This window comes from Schistocerca americana, chromosome 1, assembly GCF_021461395.2.
Source record: "Schistocerca americana isolate TAMUIC-IGC-003095 chromosome 1, iqSchAmer2.1, whole genome shotgun sequence".
Classification (NCBI taxonomy): Eukaryota; Metazoa; Arthropoda; class Insecta; order Orthoptera; family Acrididae; genus Schistocerca; species Schistocerca americana.
This window is the reverse complement of record NC_060119.1, coordinates 1,099,619,028-1,099,637,116: the sequence shown is the minus strand read 5'-3', so window position 1 is coordinate 1,099,637,116 and position 18,089 is coordinate 1,099,619,028. Positions and strand designations below refer to the sequence as shown.

At 41.8% G+C, this 18,089-nt stretch overlaps 1 protein-coding gene across 1 annotated transcript in view; it reads right to left on the bottom strand.

Moving 5' to 3' along the window:
- LOC124596598 overlaps window positions 1–18,089 on the bottom strand; it is a 113,770-nt gene that overhangs the window by 62,002 nt on the left and 33,679 nt on the right. The window contains exon 8 of the mRNA XM_047135798.1: window positions 3,390–3,604. Within this exon, the coding sequence (XP_046991754.1) occupies window positions 3,390–3,604 (215 nt within the window). The remainder of the gene's footprint in view (window positions 1–3,389; window positions 3,605–18,089) is intronic.

The window sequence follows — 18,089 nt, the reverse complement described above, 5'->3', positions numbered from 1 at the left end:
CTATATTTTCAGCACTGTAAACATCTTGCCACTCTTGTTCCTTGACAAGTTTTGAAAAACTCTCTATTGCTGTTGGATTAACTTTCCTACATAGTTTGTAATTAAATACGACATTGGTTTGAGTACAAAAACCTTTTAATGTTAAAATTTATGCATCATGGTCTGAAAGGCCATTGACCCTTTTACTAACAGAATGCCCATCTAGTAATGAAGAATGAATAAAAATATTGTCTATGACTGTGCTACTATTCCCCTGCACCCTAGTTGGAAAAAACACAGTTTGCATCAGATCATATGAATTTAAGAGATCTACCAACATCCTTTTCCTTGCACAATCATGTACAAAATTAATATTGAAGCCACCACATATAACTACTTTCTGGTACTTCCTACAAAGTGAATCAAGAACCCCCTCTAGCTTAAGCAAAAATGCTCTGAAGTCGGAGTTAGGGGACCTATAAACAACAGCAATTAGAAGTTTAGTTTCACTAAATTTAACTAATGCTGCACAACTTTCAAATCTCTGTTCAGTGCAGTGTCGTGATACGTCTATGTGCTCAAATGAAATACTGCTTTTTACGTACAGAGCCACTCCCCCACCCCGCGAGGAACTCCTTGAGAAACAGCCAGCTAATGTGTAGCCTGGTAAAGGAAGCCTCTGAATTATCAAATCATTGGAGTGAAGGAATATGTGATGAAGAGAGTAGGAGACTGAGGTAGACCAGAGAGAGATATGTTGGGAGGGCAGGAAAAAGTGGGGAGGCTTATATTCTAAACAGAATCAGCCTTGGACTGGAAACAGTAGAAGAAGAAGAAGAAGAAGAAGAAGAAGATATTGATGATGAGATACCTATGATTATGAATTAGTTACTTCAGGCATAATATATGGATTATTTTTAAGTCACCTTCCTTAAGATGTGCAGAATTTCTTGTAACATGTAATCAATCTTATTCTTCTGTTTGTCCTAACCGCTTCAAACAATTTAGTTTTCCTTGCACATGTATGTCAACTGATCTTCAAAATTTGTGAAACAGTACTTATGCTTGACAGTAATGTCTGCTTCACAAGATATCTTTGTAACAGTGTTGTGTATAACACAGTGGTAGTCTGTGCATGGCACTCACTCTGTATGCTGTCCCTCCAACAATGGCATTCAGAATCTCGATAAGAAGTCTGATGTTCATGTATGGGACCAAATGGTGTGCAATGATACTTCAGCTGTCGATCATGCCATCCACCATGGCCCATGGTAACACCTTCCATTACAGAACAAGTTGTGACCATCCCCATAACCTGTTTCTTAATGTTGCACTTGGTTTTGATGAATCTGGACAGCGTTGTGGTTTTGTTCGTTATGGATCTCAGCACCTCATTTGTATTCTAGTCAAGTGACCATGTTGCTAGACATTATTACTTCAGTTTAACCATTTCCTCAAAAGGCACTTTGTGTTTGAAGTTAGTTGTTTACTCTGGGGAATCAGCTTTCATGTGCAGTGTTAACATGAGCTATGAAGAATCTATATTAAATACTAACAGAAGAGTAAAGCTGTGAGGATGGGTCGTGAGTCATGCTTGGGTAGCTTAGTAAGTAGAGCACTTGCCCGCGAAAGGCAAAGGTCCCGAGTTTGAGTCTAAGTCTGGCACACAGCTTTAATCTGCCAGCAAGTTTCATATCAGTGCACATTCTGCTACAGAGTGAAAATCTCATTCTGGGAACAGAAAAGGAAGATACAAGGAAAAGTTAGCTGCAAAGGTACCAAAGCCTCTGAGAACAGATTCTTTGATTGAGAGACTGAAGAAATCAAATAACCTTGAGTACAAGCAAATATTTAACAAGGAAGTGTACAGTCAGCACAAGCTGTTATGTGGTTGAAGCATAAGAATATCTGATTTTGAACCCAGAAGTAAATTTGTTAACTAATACATCTGTTAAGGATCTTGTACAAATATCTGTTAGGGATTTTGTACGTTTGTCCAAAAAAAAAAAAAAAAAAAAAAAAAAAAAAAAAAAAAAAAAAAAAAAAAAAAAAAAAAAAAAAACCAAAAGCACAAAACTCCCACTTACACAAAAATGTGAAATGGAGAGTTGTCGAAGCTTACACATTATTTTGTTACTGGCCTAAATGTATGTTATTATTATTGGCTGTGGTTGCAGTTGTTTAAACATGTTGATAAACATAACTGTTGTACATCAGATACCATTATTTCCACATTCTCAAATTTATCTGAATCCAAACATTTGTGAACATCCAGAACATATACTCATGAGTGCCAGTGAGTCCAAATGTGTGTCAACTCGCCCACATCTGTTCATAGCACTTGCATATAGGTTTTGAAACAAGCCAGTGACAAGATCTCTGCAAATTATGCATTTTCCTGTCATTACTACATGGGCTACAGTGTCTGTTCCAGCATGTCTGTAGCTTACTTTCATCAGATAAGCACCATACAAATTTGAAGTCTGAATTTCTCTGAAGAGGGAAGGTGTGCTGCAGTGCAGATGGAATATTGTGACACAGAGGAATTTCAGAACACTCTGATCCACTTACCATCCTGAAGGCACATGCCTAAAGAGACACTAGACCTGCTAACCACCTCTGATGCTACACCAACATGTGGCAAGATTTCTATATGCTGACACAGCATTGCATCAACCATCTGTGTGTGCTATTGCTACCAAGTAACAAAATAACCTGGTGCAGTAATGCTAAAAATAGGCAGGCTTGATGGTCGACAAGCAGTAAAGAGTTCAGCAACAGAGTGATGGTCTACCAGCAGTGAAGAGTTCAGCAGCAGAGTTCAAAGGACCTATGTATTGGGTCATGAAGCCAATTGGTCACACTCTGTGGGAACCATGGTTTGATGCCACACTGGCCTGCCCATAGAATCCTGTGAATGTGCCATGCCTTCATCAGTTCATAGACGGCTGTAATAACTGCATTTGCTCCACCCTGTAACAACACTGCATTGTCTTCAGCTGGCCACTGCTACTGCATTTTGCCAGTACTTTGCCTCAGCAGCTTGCTTGGCCTTTAGGCACATCCACCTCCATTGTACCATGTATGAAGCAACCATGAATCGACACCTGTCTGTACCCACCAGATGACGGTCCACACCTGTAGAGAGTGTTACTGCAAATTGTCTATCTTGCTGTGGTCACCCTCACGTTTGACAGACTCCTGTCTCCCTCACCCCACCAACCAAACCCCTAATGCACAAATGTGAGAAAAGTTTTGTGATCCTGACAGACTGAAGTAATGCTATGACAGAGTGGTTGTAACTGCACCATTACAGGTGCTATCTTGACATAATTTTGCAAGCATTTATTCTGATACCTTTTAAGAATAAAATGACAGAAGCGCTTCAACAACAGGAGACAATATCTCACCTGGAATTGGGTGTGATAATAATGGATGTCATGAAGAGCAACAGACATTTTGGAACTGCTCTCAAGGATACCTTGCAGCGAATTTGAAACAGGTTTTGTGGATGACATGATTGAGATTACACTTGCTGAGTATGCTGTATACATCAGGACAGCCAGCAGGAACAATACAAGGAATAAAATCCTAGCTGCCATTGTATTGGGATGCCTATCTGCACCTAAAAACATAGGAAGTAAGGGTACAATAGTATATTAAAATACAGCTACAAATCCGTAGTTCATCAAAAGATTTAGAAGGTGTAATACCTTTTAAGTGCAAATAAACATATGTACATATAGACAGAATACGCGTCACCTATCCAAAAACAAATTTTCAAACAATAGTGCTCACTGTAAACAGATCAGTATTTTGAAAGCGTGTAATATCTTTCATTTTTATGATTATTAACCTACTAAACAATAAACATGCAATAATTAATAATTAGCTCAGATAACTACACAACTGGACACTTTTGTCCCAGTAATATTTTCCTTCATTGTTTTGGTTATAGCACACATAAACACAAATGTATTCTAGTAGCTTAATATTTTTATAATGACAATTTCGTGATGGAACTGAAAAACAAAAAATCATGAAAGGTAGCCATGCTCTTGGAGCTGAATGATAGGGGGAACATATGTACACTTCAAAGATAAGAATGCTTTTGAGATTTTGCACATGCACTGGTGCCCAAACTCATTTATCCAAAATTTAATAACTGGTTGAAAAAGGCACTTCAAGAGTTGGAGAAAAGCAAGAACCATGTGTAGTAAAAAACAAGTATTAGAACTGACCTACAGTTTGAGACTAGTTTTATAATGATAAATGATATACAAAGAATTGCTGTCTTTGATCTGTTTACAGTGTTATTTCTTGTACATTATACATAGCTATAGCCACAAATACCACCTAATTTTTATGTATGCCTGGGAATATTCTTGTCATCTCAGTCTTCTTTTTTATATCAGATTTCACAGTTGAAGCACTATAGTTTTTCTAGCTTACTGAGGTTGATGTGTATGTGCACTTATCAATGTATGTGAACATTAATACTATTTTTGTTAGCAATAAATATGAAATAGAGCCATAAATTATTAATCAGACTGATAATATCAATAGAAGTAATAGAAACACGTTCAGATAATATCATCAGAAAGAAACAGAAAAATAATTAAGAATTGTGGGCTGACAAATGTATTCATTAAAATAATTCTTCTCTTTTCCTTCTAATTGAAGGTATGCATCTTCCATAAAATGTTTCCAGTTTTGTAATTGTATCATCATGCAGTTTTTCAAAAACCAATAGTTTGGCTACTATTTCAAGTGGTAATGTGACGATGCAATCACATACCAGGGAACATTTACTGAAGAAGACAATGGTTGTGGAAGCCTTTCAGTTCGTATGAGACATAAACTGGTCAGGGAAATGTCTGGTATATTCTTTTCTTGTATTAAGACAATATTATGAAAAGGATAGATTGCTACTCACTGTATAGAGGAGATGCTGACTCACAGACAGGCACAATGAAAAGACTGCTACAGTTTTGAGCTTTCAGCCAAAAGGCTTTCTTCTAAAGTACAAAAGACACACACATATTCACACAAGCACAACTCACATATACATGATCACTGTCTCTGTCTGCTGAGGCCAGACCGTGTCTAAATACAGCAACTGTGCCCAGTGGGAGAAGCAGTCTGTGGGTAGTGAGGGTAAGGAAGATTCTGGGGTGGGGATAGGTAGAGAGAGCAGGGAAGGAGAGGGGGGGGGGGGGTGGGGGGGGGGAGGAAGGTGTAGTGCTACTTGTGGCAGCATGAAGGGACATAGTGGCTACAGTGTAGGGCTGCTACATGTAAGGCTGCTATGTGCAGTCAGATGGGGGGAGTGGAAAAGGAGAGAAGCAGAGGGGGGAAAAAGTCTAGTGAGTGGGTTGATTGAACAGAAGGCTGTATAGTGCTGGAATAGAAGCAGGCAAGGAGACAGGTAGGCGAAGGATAGGGACTAGTGAAGGATGAGACCATGGGAGTTATGGGAAAGTAGGATATACTGCAGGGAGAGTTCCCACCTGTGCAGTTCAGAAAAGCTGGCATTGGTAGGAAGGATCTAGATGGTGTTAGGATGTGAAACAGTCATTGAAGTGAAGCACATTGTCTGAGTAACACACTCAGCAACTCGATGGTCCTGCTGTTTGTCAGTGGTCATTCATATGGACAGACAGCTTGTTGGTAGTCATGCCCACATAGAATGCAGCACAATCATTGCAGCTTAGTTTGCAGACCACATGACTGCTTTCTCAGGTGGCCCTGCATTTGATGGTATGGGAGATGCCTGTGATTAAAATGGAGTAGGTGGTGATGTGAGGATAGATGGGACAAATCTTGCAACTAGGGTGGTGGTGTGAGGATGTATGGGACACATCTTGCATATAGATCTATTGCAGGCATATGAACCATGAGGAAAGGGGTTTGGAACAGGGGTTGTTTTCTGTAAAGCATCTGTGTACAAATTTGCAACTGAAGTTTCATTTATGACAAACTAAAAACTTAATGTCTTCAAAGGCTACTAAGAAATATTCCTCTGGTCTCAGAATCTTTACTTATTTACTTTTGTTTGTTCAACCCTTCTCTCTTCAAATAAATTAACATTTCAGTTTGTAGGGCTAAAAATTCAGGTGAATGTCCAGGGGGATACATTACATTGGTTTCTTTTTCACTTCTCAATGAAGGAAAGGGAGAACCTATGAGAAGTATTCACACATGGGTGAATGTATCATCATTGTTTGGCTTCATCTCACTGTGTGGTCTGTATTTGAATGCTTTTGGTAAGAAACTACATGCACATCTATTTATCAGCATCAATCTGTCTGACCCCCCCCCCCCCCCAAATGAACCATGGACCTCGCCGTTGGTGGGGAGGCTTGCGTGCCTCAGCGATGCAGATGGCCGTACCGTAGGTGCAACCACAACGGAGGGGTATCTGTTGAGAGGCCAGACAAACGTGTGGTTCCTGAAGAGGGGCAGCAGCTTTTTCAGTAGTTGCAGGGGCAACAGTCTGGATGATTGACTGATCTGGCCTTGTAACACTAACCAAAACGGCCTTGCTGTGCTGGTACTGCGAACGGCTGAAAGCAAGGGGAAACTACAGCTGTAATTTTTCCCGAGGGCATGCAGCTTTACTGTATGGTTAAATGATGATGGCGTCCTCTTGGGTAAAATATTCCGGAGGTAAAATAGTCCCCCATTCGGATCTCCGGGTGGGGACTACTCAGGAGGACGTCATTATCAGGAGAAAGAAAACTGGCGTTCTACGGATCGGAGTGTGGAATGTCAGATCCGTTAATCGGGCAGGTAGGTTACAAAATTTAAAAAGGGAAATGGATAGGTTAAAGTTAGATACAGTGGGAATTAGTGAAGTTCGGTGGCAGGAGGAACAAGACTTTTGGTCAGGTGAATACAGGATTATAAATACAAAATCAAATAGGGGTAATGCAGGAGTAGGTTTAATAATGAGTAAAAAAATAGGAGTGCGGGAAAGCTACTACAAACAGCATAGTGAATGTATTATTGTGGCCAAGATAGACATGAAGCCCACGCCTACTACAGTAGTACAAGTTTATATGCCAACTAGCTCTGCAGATGATGAAGAAATTGATGAAATGTATGATGAGATAAAAGAAATTTTTCAGGTAGTGAAGGGAGACGAAAATTTAATAGTCATGGGTGACTGGAATTCAAGAGTAGGAAAAGGGAGAGAAGGAAACATAGTAGGTGAATATGAATTGGGGGTAAGAAATGAAAGAGGAAGCCGTCTGGTAGAATTTTGCACGGAGCATACATTAATCATATCTAACACTTGGTTCAAGAATCATGAAAGAAGATTGTATACTGGAGATACTAAAAGATATCAGATAGATTATATAATGGTAAGACAGAGATTTAGGAACCAGGTTTTAAATTGTAAGACATTTCCAGGGGCAGATGTGGACTCTGACCACAATCCATTGGTTATGAACTGTAGATTAAAACTGAAGAAACTGCAAAAAGGTGGGAATTTAAGGAGATGGGACCTTGATAAACTGACTAAACCAGAGGTTGTAGAGAGTTTCAGAGAGAGAATAGGGGAACAATTGACAGGAATAGGGGAAAGAAATACAGTAGAAGAAGAATGGGTAGCTCTGACGGATAAAGTAGTGAAGGCACCAGACGATCAAGTAGGTAAAAAGACGAGGTCTGGTAGAAATCCTTGGTAACAGAAGAAATATTGAATTTAATTGATGAAAGGAGAAAATATAAAAATGCAGTAAATGAAGCAGGCAAAAAGGAATACAAATATCTCAAAAATGAGATAAACAGGAAGTGCAAAACTGCTAAGCAGAGATGGCTAGAGGACAAATGTAAGGATGTAGAGGCTTATTTCACTAGGGGTATGATAGATACTGCCTACAGGAAAATTGAAGAGACCTTTGGAGAAAAGAGAACCACTTGTATGAATATCAAGAGCTCAGATGGAAACCCAGTTCTATGCAAAGAAGGGAAAGCAGAAAGGTGGAAGGAGTATGCAGAGGGTCTATGCAAGGGCAATGTACTTGAGGCCAATATTATGGAAATAGAAGAGGATGTAGATGAAGATGAAATGGGCGATACGATACTGCGTGAAGAGTTTGACAGAGCACTGAAAGACCTGAGTCGAAGCAAGACCCCGGGAGTAGACAACATTCCATTAGAACTATTGACGGCCTTGGGAGAGCCAGTCATGACAAAACTCTACCATCTGGTGAGCAAGATGTATGAGACAGGCAAAATACCCTCAGACTTCAAGAAGAATATAATAATTCCAATCACAAAGAAAGCAGGTGTTGACAGATGTGAAAATTACCGAACTATCAGTTTAATAAGTCACAGCTGCAAAATACTAATGCAAATTCTTTACAGACGAATGGCAAAACTGGTAGAAGTCGACCTCGGGGAAGATCAGTTTGGATTCCGTAGAAATGTTGGAACACGTGAGGCAATACTACCTTACAACTTATCTTAGAAGAAAGATTAAGGAAAGGCAAACCTATGTTTCCAGCATTTGTAGACTTAGAGAAAGCTTTTGACAATGTTGACTGGAATACTCTCTTTCAAATTCTAAAGGTGGCAAGGGTAAAACACAGGGATTGAAAGGCTATTTACAATTTGTACAGAAACCAGATGGCAATTATGAGAGTCGAGGGTCATGAAAGGGAAGTAGTGGTTGGGAAGGGAATGAGACAGGGTTGTAGCCTCTCCCAATATTATTCAATCTGTATACTGAGCAAGCAGTAAAGGAAACAAAAGAAAAATTTGGAGTAGGTATTAAAGTCCATGGAGAAGAAATAAAAACTTTGAGGTTCGCCGATGACATTGTAATTCTGTCAGAGACAGCAAAGGACTTGGAAGAGCAGTTGAACGGTATGGACAGTGTCTTGAAAGGAGGATATAAGATGAATATAAACAACAGCAAAATGAGGATAATGGAATGTAGTCGAATTAAGTCGGGTGATGCTGAGGGAATTAGATTAGGAAATGAGATGCTTAAAGTAGTAAAGGGGTTTTGCTGTTTGGAGAGCAAAATAACTGATGATGGTCGAAGTAGAGAGGATATAAAATGTAGACTGGCAATGGCAAGGAAAGCGTTTCTGAAGAAGAGGAATTTGTTAACATCCTGTATTGATTTAAGTGTCAGGAAGTCATTTATGAAAGTATTTGTATAGAGTGTAGCCATGTATGGAAGTGAAACATGGACGATAAATAGTTTGGACAGGAAGAGAATAGAAGCTTTCGAATTGTGGTGCTACAGAAGAATATTGAAGGTTAGATGGGTAGATCATATAACTAATGAGGAGGTATTGAATAGAATAGGGGAGAAGAGGAGTTTGTGACATAACTTGACAAGAAGAAGGGACCAGTTGGTAGGGCATATTCTGAGGCATCAAGGGATCACAAATTTAGCATTGGAGGGCAGCGTGGAGGGTAAAAATCGCATAGGGAGACCAAGAGATGAATACATTAAGCAGATTCAGAAGGATGCAGGTTGCAGTAAGTACTGGGAAATGAAGAAGCTTGCACAGGATAGAGTAGCATGGAGAGCCACATCAAACCAGTCTCAGGACTGAAGACCACAACAACAACAACATCTGTCTGACAAAAGCTGTACCCATCTTACGCCATACTATATTTTCACTTTTTAAGGCAATTTTTTCTGAAAGACAGATCCATGGAGTACCATGGTAACAGCTGAGATAGCTATTTGCAGATCAAAATAAATGATGGCAAGTAGTGAAGTTGAGATCACAGAAATATAGTGCACAATGTCATCATAACCTAATATTTTCTTAACTGTATTCCTCCAGTACCGTGAGTCAGGTTTTGCCTTGAAACAGATGAAGAAATATTTAAACAATAGCAGAGACAATGGATGGTTCATGGATGAGATAGAAATATCTTGTGCCAAGAAATAAAATTCTGCTAGAAGGAGTGAAACTGAATACGTTTGTATTTGTAATACAAAGATTGGTGGGCATACGTGCTGTAAAAAATAATAAAAACAAGCATACTTTACTTACTTTCATTCCAGAAAGTCATATGGTAATTGTATTCTGGGGGAACATATTAACCCAAGAAAAGTTTTCAGTAGCCAAAAATATGTAATACAAATTATTTGTGGTGTTAATAGAAGAATGGGTTCTACAGAAACCAGGAAAGACTCTTGTACACTAACTAATGCTTCTTGATTTACTTCGCCCTGAAAATCTTGTTCAAAGCAACAGATCAGTTAACAAAAACAACACTGTGGATAAGAACAATCAATACAATGATTTAAAAGTCATTTATTCTGTTGCAGAAAGGTGTCCATTATCCAAGAATATGCATTTTCAATAACTTGCTAACAACCATGAAAAGTTTAGCTGGTAATGAAGTACAGTTTCAGAGGATCCAACATCATTTATTGGTGCCCAGTTCCTAGTCCACTGACAAATTTCTTAGCGGAACCAACTGATGTGTGTATTACTAACAACATGACATAATGTGAATGATACATAGTATCTGACTTCTAGGCATCATAAATTGAATAATGCTATCTGTTTTTATTAATCCTGCCTAGAATTTATCTTCTATTGCTTCCTGGAATGTTTCACATACACAAGGATTCCTTCACTATCTAATCCCCACTGGCAAATTTTCATATGTTCTTAGAAAATTTGAGACATTATTATGTCACGTGTTAGACAAAAGAAAATCATCCCAGCTGGCAGGAATCAGCCCTGCTCCCAGGCACACCCTTACCCCAATGTGAGCCATAGTGGCATTATAATTTAAGACCATGCCATCAACTATAGTTGTTTCTTAACTCCCATACAGAGCAGAGATTGATGCTGATGGAGGCAGAGCTCTTCTGGCACCCAGACACCTCCTAGCACTAACTCTACCAATGAGAAATGCCACCAGACCCTGGAGTGAGCCACCCCATCATAATCCTGGCCACTATTAGCTCAGTGTGCCATTTAAAGTGGGAAAGGGATTTTAGTATTCATTGACAATGCTATCGAATCAGACAACATAGCAGAGATACTACTAGTTTTCCAAGTTGAAGATTTTCAGATGGCCTTGTGTAAGCCATTTAAGCAGCAAATTTTATCAAAATAGCAGCATTTGTGTAAATTTTATTATTTTAAATTTGGCTTGGATAAGTAAATATAGACTATAGGAGTTTAGCACTGGTTCTTTATTGATACTATTGTAACAGTTCTGTCACTGTGTCAATGTATTCATTGACTCTTTCCACATCTGTAAATGTACTCCTTCATGATGGGATTTACAGAACATGACAAATGCTCAATGAGACAATTATCTTGTCTCATCATGATTGACTCATCAGAGACAAAGTAATTTGCTAGTGGAAGTATGATAAAAAGAAACCACAGTGTTTAAGGAACTGCCTCTACAATCACCAGAAGTGGTTAAAGACAACCACAAAAAGACTAAATCAGAATAACTGGATGGGAGTATGAATCTCATTCTCCTTAACATACATTGAGAGTGTTTATGAACATGCCACATGATTAAGTGATGCTGTTGAGTTTAACATTTTAAAATATCCTTACATGTTGTAATGTTGTTTGATAATGGAAATTCCCGAATGAAAACAGTAAACAAATGTGTGTATGGCAACCACTTACCTAAAACTGATAAACGTTGAACAAACGTACATCGCTCACTCTTTTCCCAATTTAGGCACACACACATTCACAAATACACACGTCTATGGCCATGATGCCACTGTGTTATTATATAGTTCTGTTATTTGTGCCAACAGCTTCCCTAGTAGATGTTACATCCTGTCACCAGGTTGGCCAGCATGCTGCCTGAGAAATCCCACTGCCAAGGCCGGAGTAATGCTGAGGCGACATGGTGCAAGATGCCTGGCCAGGGCAGAGATGAATGGAGTTATTTCATACTGCACTGTCTCCACCCCTCTATGATCCCAGAAGTGGTGCCTTTTTACAATAAAAGCAGGGCAAGCAAGCATAAATACTGGTCACTTCAGTCTCCAGAGTTTGTTTCAGCTGCTGCCTTGATCAAGAGCTACTCGACACCAGCTGTTGACCGGATTTGGGTCACCTTGCCTCAACTACAACTACCTGCTGCCTCTGCCAGCTGTTGCTCTATGGACCTCTCCTAGGCCTGATACAGGGAGTGTCTGAATAAGTGCCAGGTGGCTGGGGGTCTCTCCCTAACTGTCATGTATCAACTCCTGGATGTCTCTGAGGGCTCCCAGGTGTACCCTGCCCCCAGGTGCACCCCACACCTGACCTACCGTTATGGCTGCCTCTTGACCAGCACTTCCTCAACTTTCTGTTGGCAGAATACCTAATGGAGCACCACACTCATGAGGCCACTGATGCAGTGACTCTTAATGGCCATACTGTTACCTGCTGGTGTCCATGCACTTCCAGCACCTTGTGTTATACTGACATGGACTCTGCTGCCTAAGAGTGACACACATCACTGAGATAGTACCAGCCACTATTGTACGAGTTCTTGTTAAACAAAGTGTGAGGCTTATATTGCTGCATTTCAGATTTCGTATCCATCAGAGAACTGGTGCTTCACATCTGTCACCCTGTTCACCACCCAGTCTCATCATCCTGACATTTTACAGAGTCAGTGACTATTAAACCATCCAGATGCTTACAAAGGTACCAACTCACAACAACTTCTGCTAGAAGTGTGGTTGTACGTGACAACTGCTGTCAAAAAAGTCAGTGTCATTGAGCAGCATTCTGGGTCAGCGTATGCCATTGCCATCACAGTGGGGTGAGTGAAAACAAACTGTTTTGGCTGCTTGTCATTTGAATCAGTCAAGATGCCATACCAGTTAAACTGACGAATAGTATTCAAAGTGTGCTTTGTGAAAAATGATTCTGGCTGAGATTTGAGCAAGTTCAAAAGGAACACCAGAGAGACTTACGCAGGTACGCACTCAGTCAGATTTATGCAATGTAATTTGCTGAGCATAGTGCCCCTTCTGTGCAGTAGATACCTATAGTTGGTTTTAAATGTAGGATACCTGGGAATCATATCAGATAATTCAATGACTGCACTTAGTTTGTGCTCACATGTGAAGATCAAATTATTATTATAATAGAGGGAAACATTCCACGTAGGAAATATATATCTAAAAACAAAGATGATGTGACTTACCAAATGAAAGTGCTGGCAGGTCGACAGACACACAAACAAACACAAACATACACACAAAATTCAAGCTTTCGCAACAAACTGTTGCCTCATCAGGAAAGAGGGAAGGAGAGGGGAAGACGAAAGGAAGTGGGTTTTAAAGGAGAGGGTAAGGAGTCATTCCAATCCCGGGAGCGGAAAGACTTACCTTAGGGGGAAAAAAGGACAGGTATACACTCGCACACACGCACATATCCATCCACACATACAGACACAAGCAGACATATTTAAAGACAAAGAGTTTGGGCAGAGATGTCAGTCGAGGCAGAAGTGTAGAGGCAAAGAAGTTGTTGAAAGACAGGTGAGGTATGAGTGGCGGCAACTTGAAATTAGCGGAGATTGAGGCCTGGCGGATGACGAGAAGAGAGGATATACTGAAGGGCAAGTTCCCATCTCCGGAGTTCGGATAGGTTGGTGTTGGTGGGAAGTATCCAGATAACCCGGACGGTGTAACACTGTGCCAAGATGTGCTGGCCGTGCACCAAGGCATGTTTAGCCACAGGGTGATCCTCATTACCAACAAACACTGTCTGCCTGTGTCCATTCATGCGAATGGACAGTTTGTTGCTGGTCATTCCCACATAGAATGCGTCACAGTGTAGGCAGGTCAGTTGGTAGATCACGTGGGTGCTTTCACACGTGGCTCTGCCTTTGATCGTGTACACCTTCCGGGTTACAGGACTGGAGTAGGTGGTGGTGGGAGGGTGCATGGGACAGGTTTTACACCGGGGGCGGTTACAAGGGTAGGAGCCAGAGGGTAGGGAAGGTGGTTTGGGGATTTCATAGGGATGAACTAAGAGGTTACGAAGGTTAGGTGGACGGCGGAAAGACACTCTTGGTGGAGTGGGGAGGATTTCATGAAGGATGGATCTCATTTCTGGGCAGGATTTTAGGAAGTCGTATCCCTGCTGGAGAGCCACATTCAGAATCTGATCCAGTCCCGGAAAGTATCCTGTCACAAGTGGGGCACTTTTGTGGTTCTTCTGTGGGAGGTTCTGGGTTTGAGAGGATGAGGAAGTTGCTCTGGTTATTTGCTTCTGTACCAGGTCGGGAGGGTAGTTGCGGGATGCGAAAGCTGTTGTCAGGTTGTTGGTGTAATGCTTCAGGGATTCCGGACTGGAGCAGATTCGTTTGCCACGAAGACCTAGGCTGTAGGGAAGGGACCGTTTGATGTGGAATGGGTGGCAGCTGTCGTAATGGAGGTACTGTTGCTTGTTGGTGGGTTTGATGTGGACGGACGTGTGAAGCTGGCCATTGGACAGGTGGAGGTCAACATCAAGGAAAGTGGCATGGGATTTGGAGTAGGACCAGGTGAATCTGATGGAACCAAAGGAGTTGAGGTTGGAGAGGAAATTCTGGAGTTCTTCTTCACTGTGAGTCCAGATCATGAAGATGTCATCAATAAATCTGTACCAAACTTTGGGTTGGCAGGCCTGGGTAACCAAGAAGGCTTCCTCTAAGCGACCCATGAATAGGTTGGCGTACGAAGGGGCCATCCTGGTACCCATGGCTGTTCCCTTTAATTGCTGGTATGTCTGGCCTTCAAAAGTGAAGAAGTTGTGGGTCAGGATGAAGCTGGCTAAGGTAATGAGGAAAGAGGTTTTGGGTAGGGTGGCAGGTGATCGGCGTGAAAGGAAGTGCTCCATTGCAGCGAGGCCCTGGACGTGCGGGATATTTGTGTATAAGGAAGTGGCATCAATGGTTACAAGGATGGTTTCTGGGGGTAACGGATTGGGTAAGGATTCCAGGCGTTCGAGAAAGTGGTTGGTGTCTTTGATGAAGGATGGGAGACTGCACATAATGGGTTGAAGGTGTTGATCTACGTAGGCAGAGATACGTTCTGTGGGGGCTTGGTAACCAGCTACAATGGGACGGCCAGGATGATTGGGTTTGTGAATTTTAGGAAGAAGGTAGAAGGTAGGGGTGCGGGGTGTCGGTGGGGTCAGGAGGTTGATGGAGTCAGGTGAAAGGTTTTGTAGGGGGCCTAAGGTTCTGAGGATTCCCTGAAGCTCCGCCTGGACATCAGGAATGGGATTACCTTGGCAAACTTTGTATGTGGTGTTGTCTGAAAGCTGACGCAGTCCCTCAGCCACATACTCCCGACGATCAAGTACCACGGTCGTGGAACCCTTGTCCGCCGGAAGAATGATGATGGACCGGTCAGCCTTCAGATCACGGATAGCCTGGGCTTCAGCAGTGGTGATGTTGGGAGTAGGATTAAGGTTTTTTAAGAAGGATTGGGAGGCAAGGCTGGAAGTCAGAAATTCCTGGAAGGTTTGGAGAGGGTGATTTTGAGGAAGAGGAGGTGGGTCCCGCTGTGACGGAGGACGGAACTGTTCCAGGCAGGGTTCAATTTGGATAGTGTCTTGGGGAGTTGGATCATTAGGGGTAGGATTAGGATCATTTTTCTTCGTGGCAAAGTGATACTTCCAGCAGAGAGTACGAGTGTAGGACAGTAAATCTTTGACGAGGGCTGTTTGGTTGAATCTGGGAGTGGGGCTGAAGGTGAGGCCTTTGGATAGGACAGAGGTTTCAGATTGGGAGAGAGGTTTGGAGGAAAGGTTAACTACTGAATTAGGGTGTTGTGGTGCCAGATTGTGTTGCTTGGAATTTTGAGGTTTTGGAGGGAGTGGAGCTGGAAGTGGGAGACTGAGTAGATGGGAGAGACTGGGTTTGTGTGCAATGAGAGGTGGTTGAGGTTTGCTGGAAAGGTTGTGAAGGGTGAGTGAGTTGCCTTTCCGGAGGTGGGAAACCAGGAGATTGGATAGTTTTTTGAGGTGAAGGGTGGCATGCTGCTCTAATTTGCGGTTGGCCTGTAGGAGGATGCTCTGAATAGCCGGTGTGGATGTGGGAGAGGAAAGATTGAGGACTTTTATTAAGGATAGGAGTTGACGGGTGTGTTCATTGGCTGAGTTGATGTGTAGGTGAAGGATTAGGTGGGTGAGGGCAGTGGATTGTTCAGTTTGGAACTGGTATAGGGACTGATGGAAAGAAGGGTTGCAGCCAGAGATGGGAACTTTAAGTGTGAGGCCTTTGGGGGTTATGCCAAATGTCAGACAAGCCTGAGAAAATAAAATATGCGAGCGTAATCTGGCTAGGGTGAAGGCATGTTTGCGGAGGGAATGTAAATAAAACTTAATGGGGTCGTTGTGGGGGTGTTGTGAGGGTGACATGGCATTAGAAGGTGGAAAGTGTAAGATTGTATTATAACCATATCATTAATTTGAACCCAACAATTACGTTTGTTATTGTCGCTGTTGCATCTCGAAATCTTTCCTGTCGTCTTATTTTCTCTTTATTTTCTCTTTCTGCGTTTACCAGTAGTCTCACTTTCTATTCACCTTCCCTTTTTACCGTAATACAAATTTATCCCGCCTATATATACTCTATAATACGTAACCCACTTCCAAACCATAACCAAAAAATTTTTATTTTGCGCTTTCAACAATACCGCTAACCGTTTCTAGTTCAATAACAGCTGCCTTCACGTATTAAATAACCATTTCGGCTAGTTCTAATAACTTTTACTTTATTTCCACTTCCGTTTTTCGTACATCACTGATCATTTTTAGCCGCTCTCCACAGGTTTTAACGTCATTATTTACAATTGTTAGCCCCATTTTCGTAATCTTTCACCACAACACCACGCCTTTTAATACATTTACACGTTTTTTCGAAATTTTCCCGAATTTCTCCGTCCTTTAACGTGTTTTAGCGGCAACACAACCACCTAACCTTCATGCACATCGCTGTCTACCAACCCAAGTTCACCACAGGATCAACTTAACCAACACTTTTTCGCATTTTTTCATACCAGACCTCCAGTTATTTTCTAGTTCACCCTTATCTCTCCCCATATATTTTTATCCTTCATTTTCATTTCAACCTCATCTTACACTTTCCACCTTCTAATGCCATGTCACCCTCACAACACCCCCACAACGACCCCATTAAGTTTTATTTACATTCCCTCCGCAAACATGCCTTCACCCTAGCCAGATTACGCTCGCATATTTTATTTTCTCAGGCTTGTCTGACATTTGGCATAACCCCCAAAGGCCTCACACTTAAAGTTCCCATCTCTGGCTGCAACCCTTCTTTCCATCAGTCCCTATACCAGTTCCAAACTGAACAATCCACTGCCCTCACCCACCTAATCCTTCACCTACACATCAACTCAGCCAATGAACACACCCGTCAACTCCTATCCTTAATAAAAGTCCTCAATCTTTCCTCTCCCACATCCACACCGGCTATTCAGAGCATCCTCCTACAGGCCAACCGCAAATTAGAGCAGCATGCCACCCTTCACCTCAAAAAACTATCCAATCTCCTGGTTTCCCACCTCCGGAAAGGCAACTCACTCACCCTTCACAACCTTTCCAGCAAACCTCAACCACCTCTCATTGCACACAAACCCAGTCTCTCCCATCTACTCAGTCTCCCACTTCCAGCTCCACTCCCTCCAAAACCTCAAAATTCCAAGCAACACAATCTGGCACCACAACACCCTAATTCAGTAGTTAACCTTTCCTCCAAACCTCTCTCCCAATCTGAAACCTCTGTCCTATCCAAAGGCCTCACCTTCAGCCCCACTCCCAGATTCAACCAAACAGCCCTCGTCAAAGATTTACTGTCCTACACTCGTACTCTCTGCTGGAAGTATCACTTTGCCACGAAGAAAAATGATCCTAATCCTACCCCTAATGATCCAACTCCCCAAGACACTATCCAAATTGAACCCTGCCTGGAACAGTTCCGTCCTCCGTCACAGCGGGACCCACCTCCTCTTCCTCAAAATCACCCTCTCCAAACCTTCCAGGAATTTCTGACTTCCAGCCTTGCCTCCCAATCCTTCTTAAAAAACCTTAATCCTACTCCCAACATCACCACTGCTGAAGCCC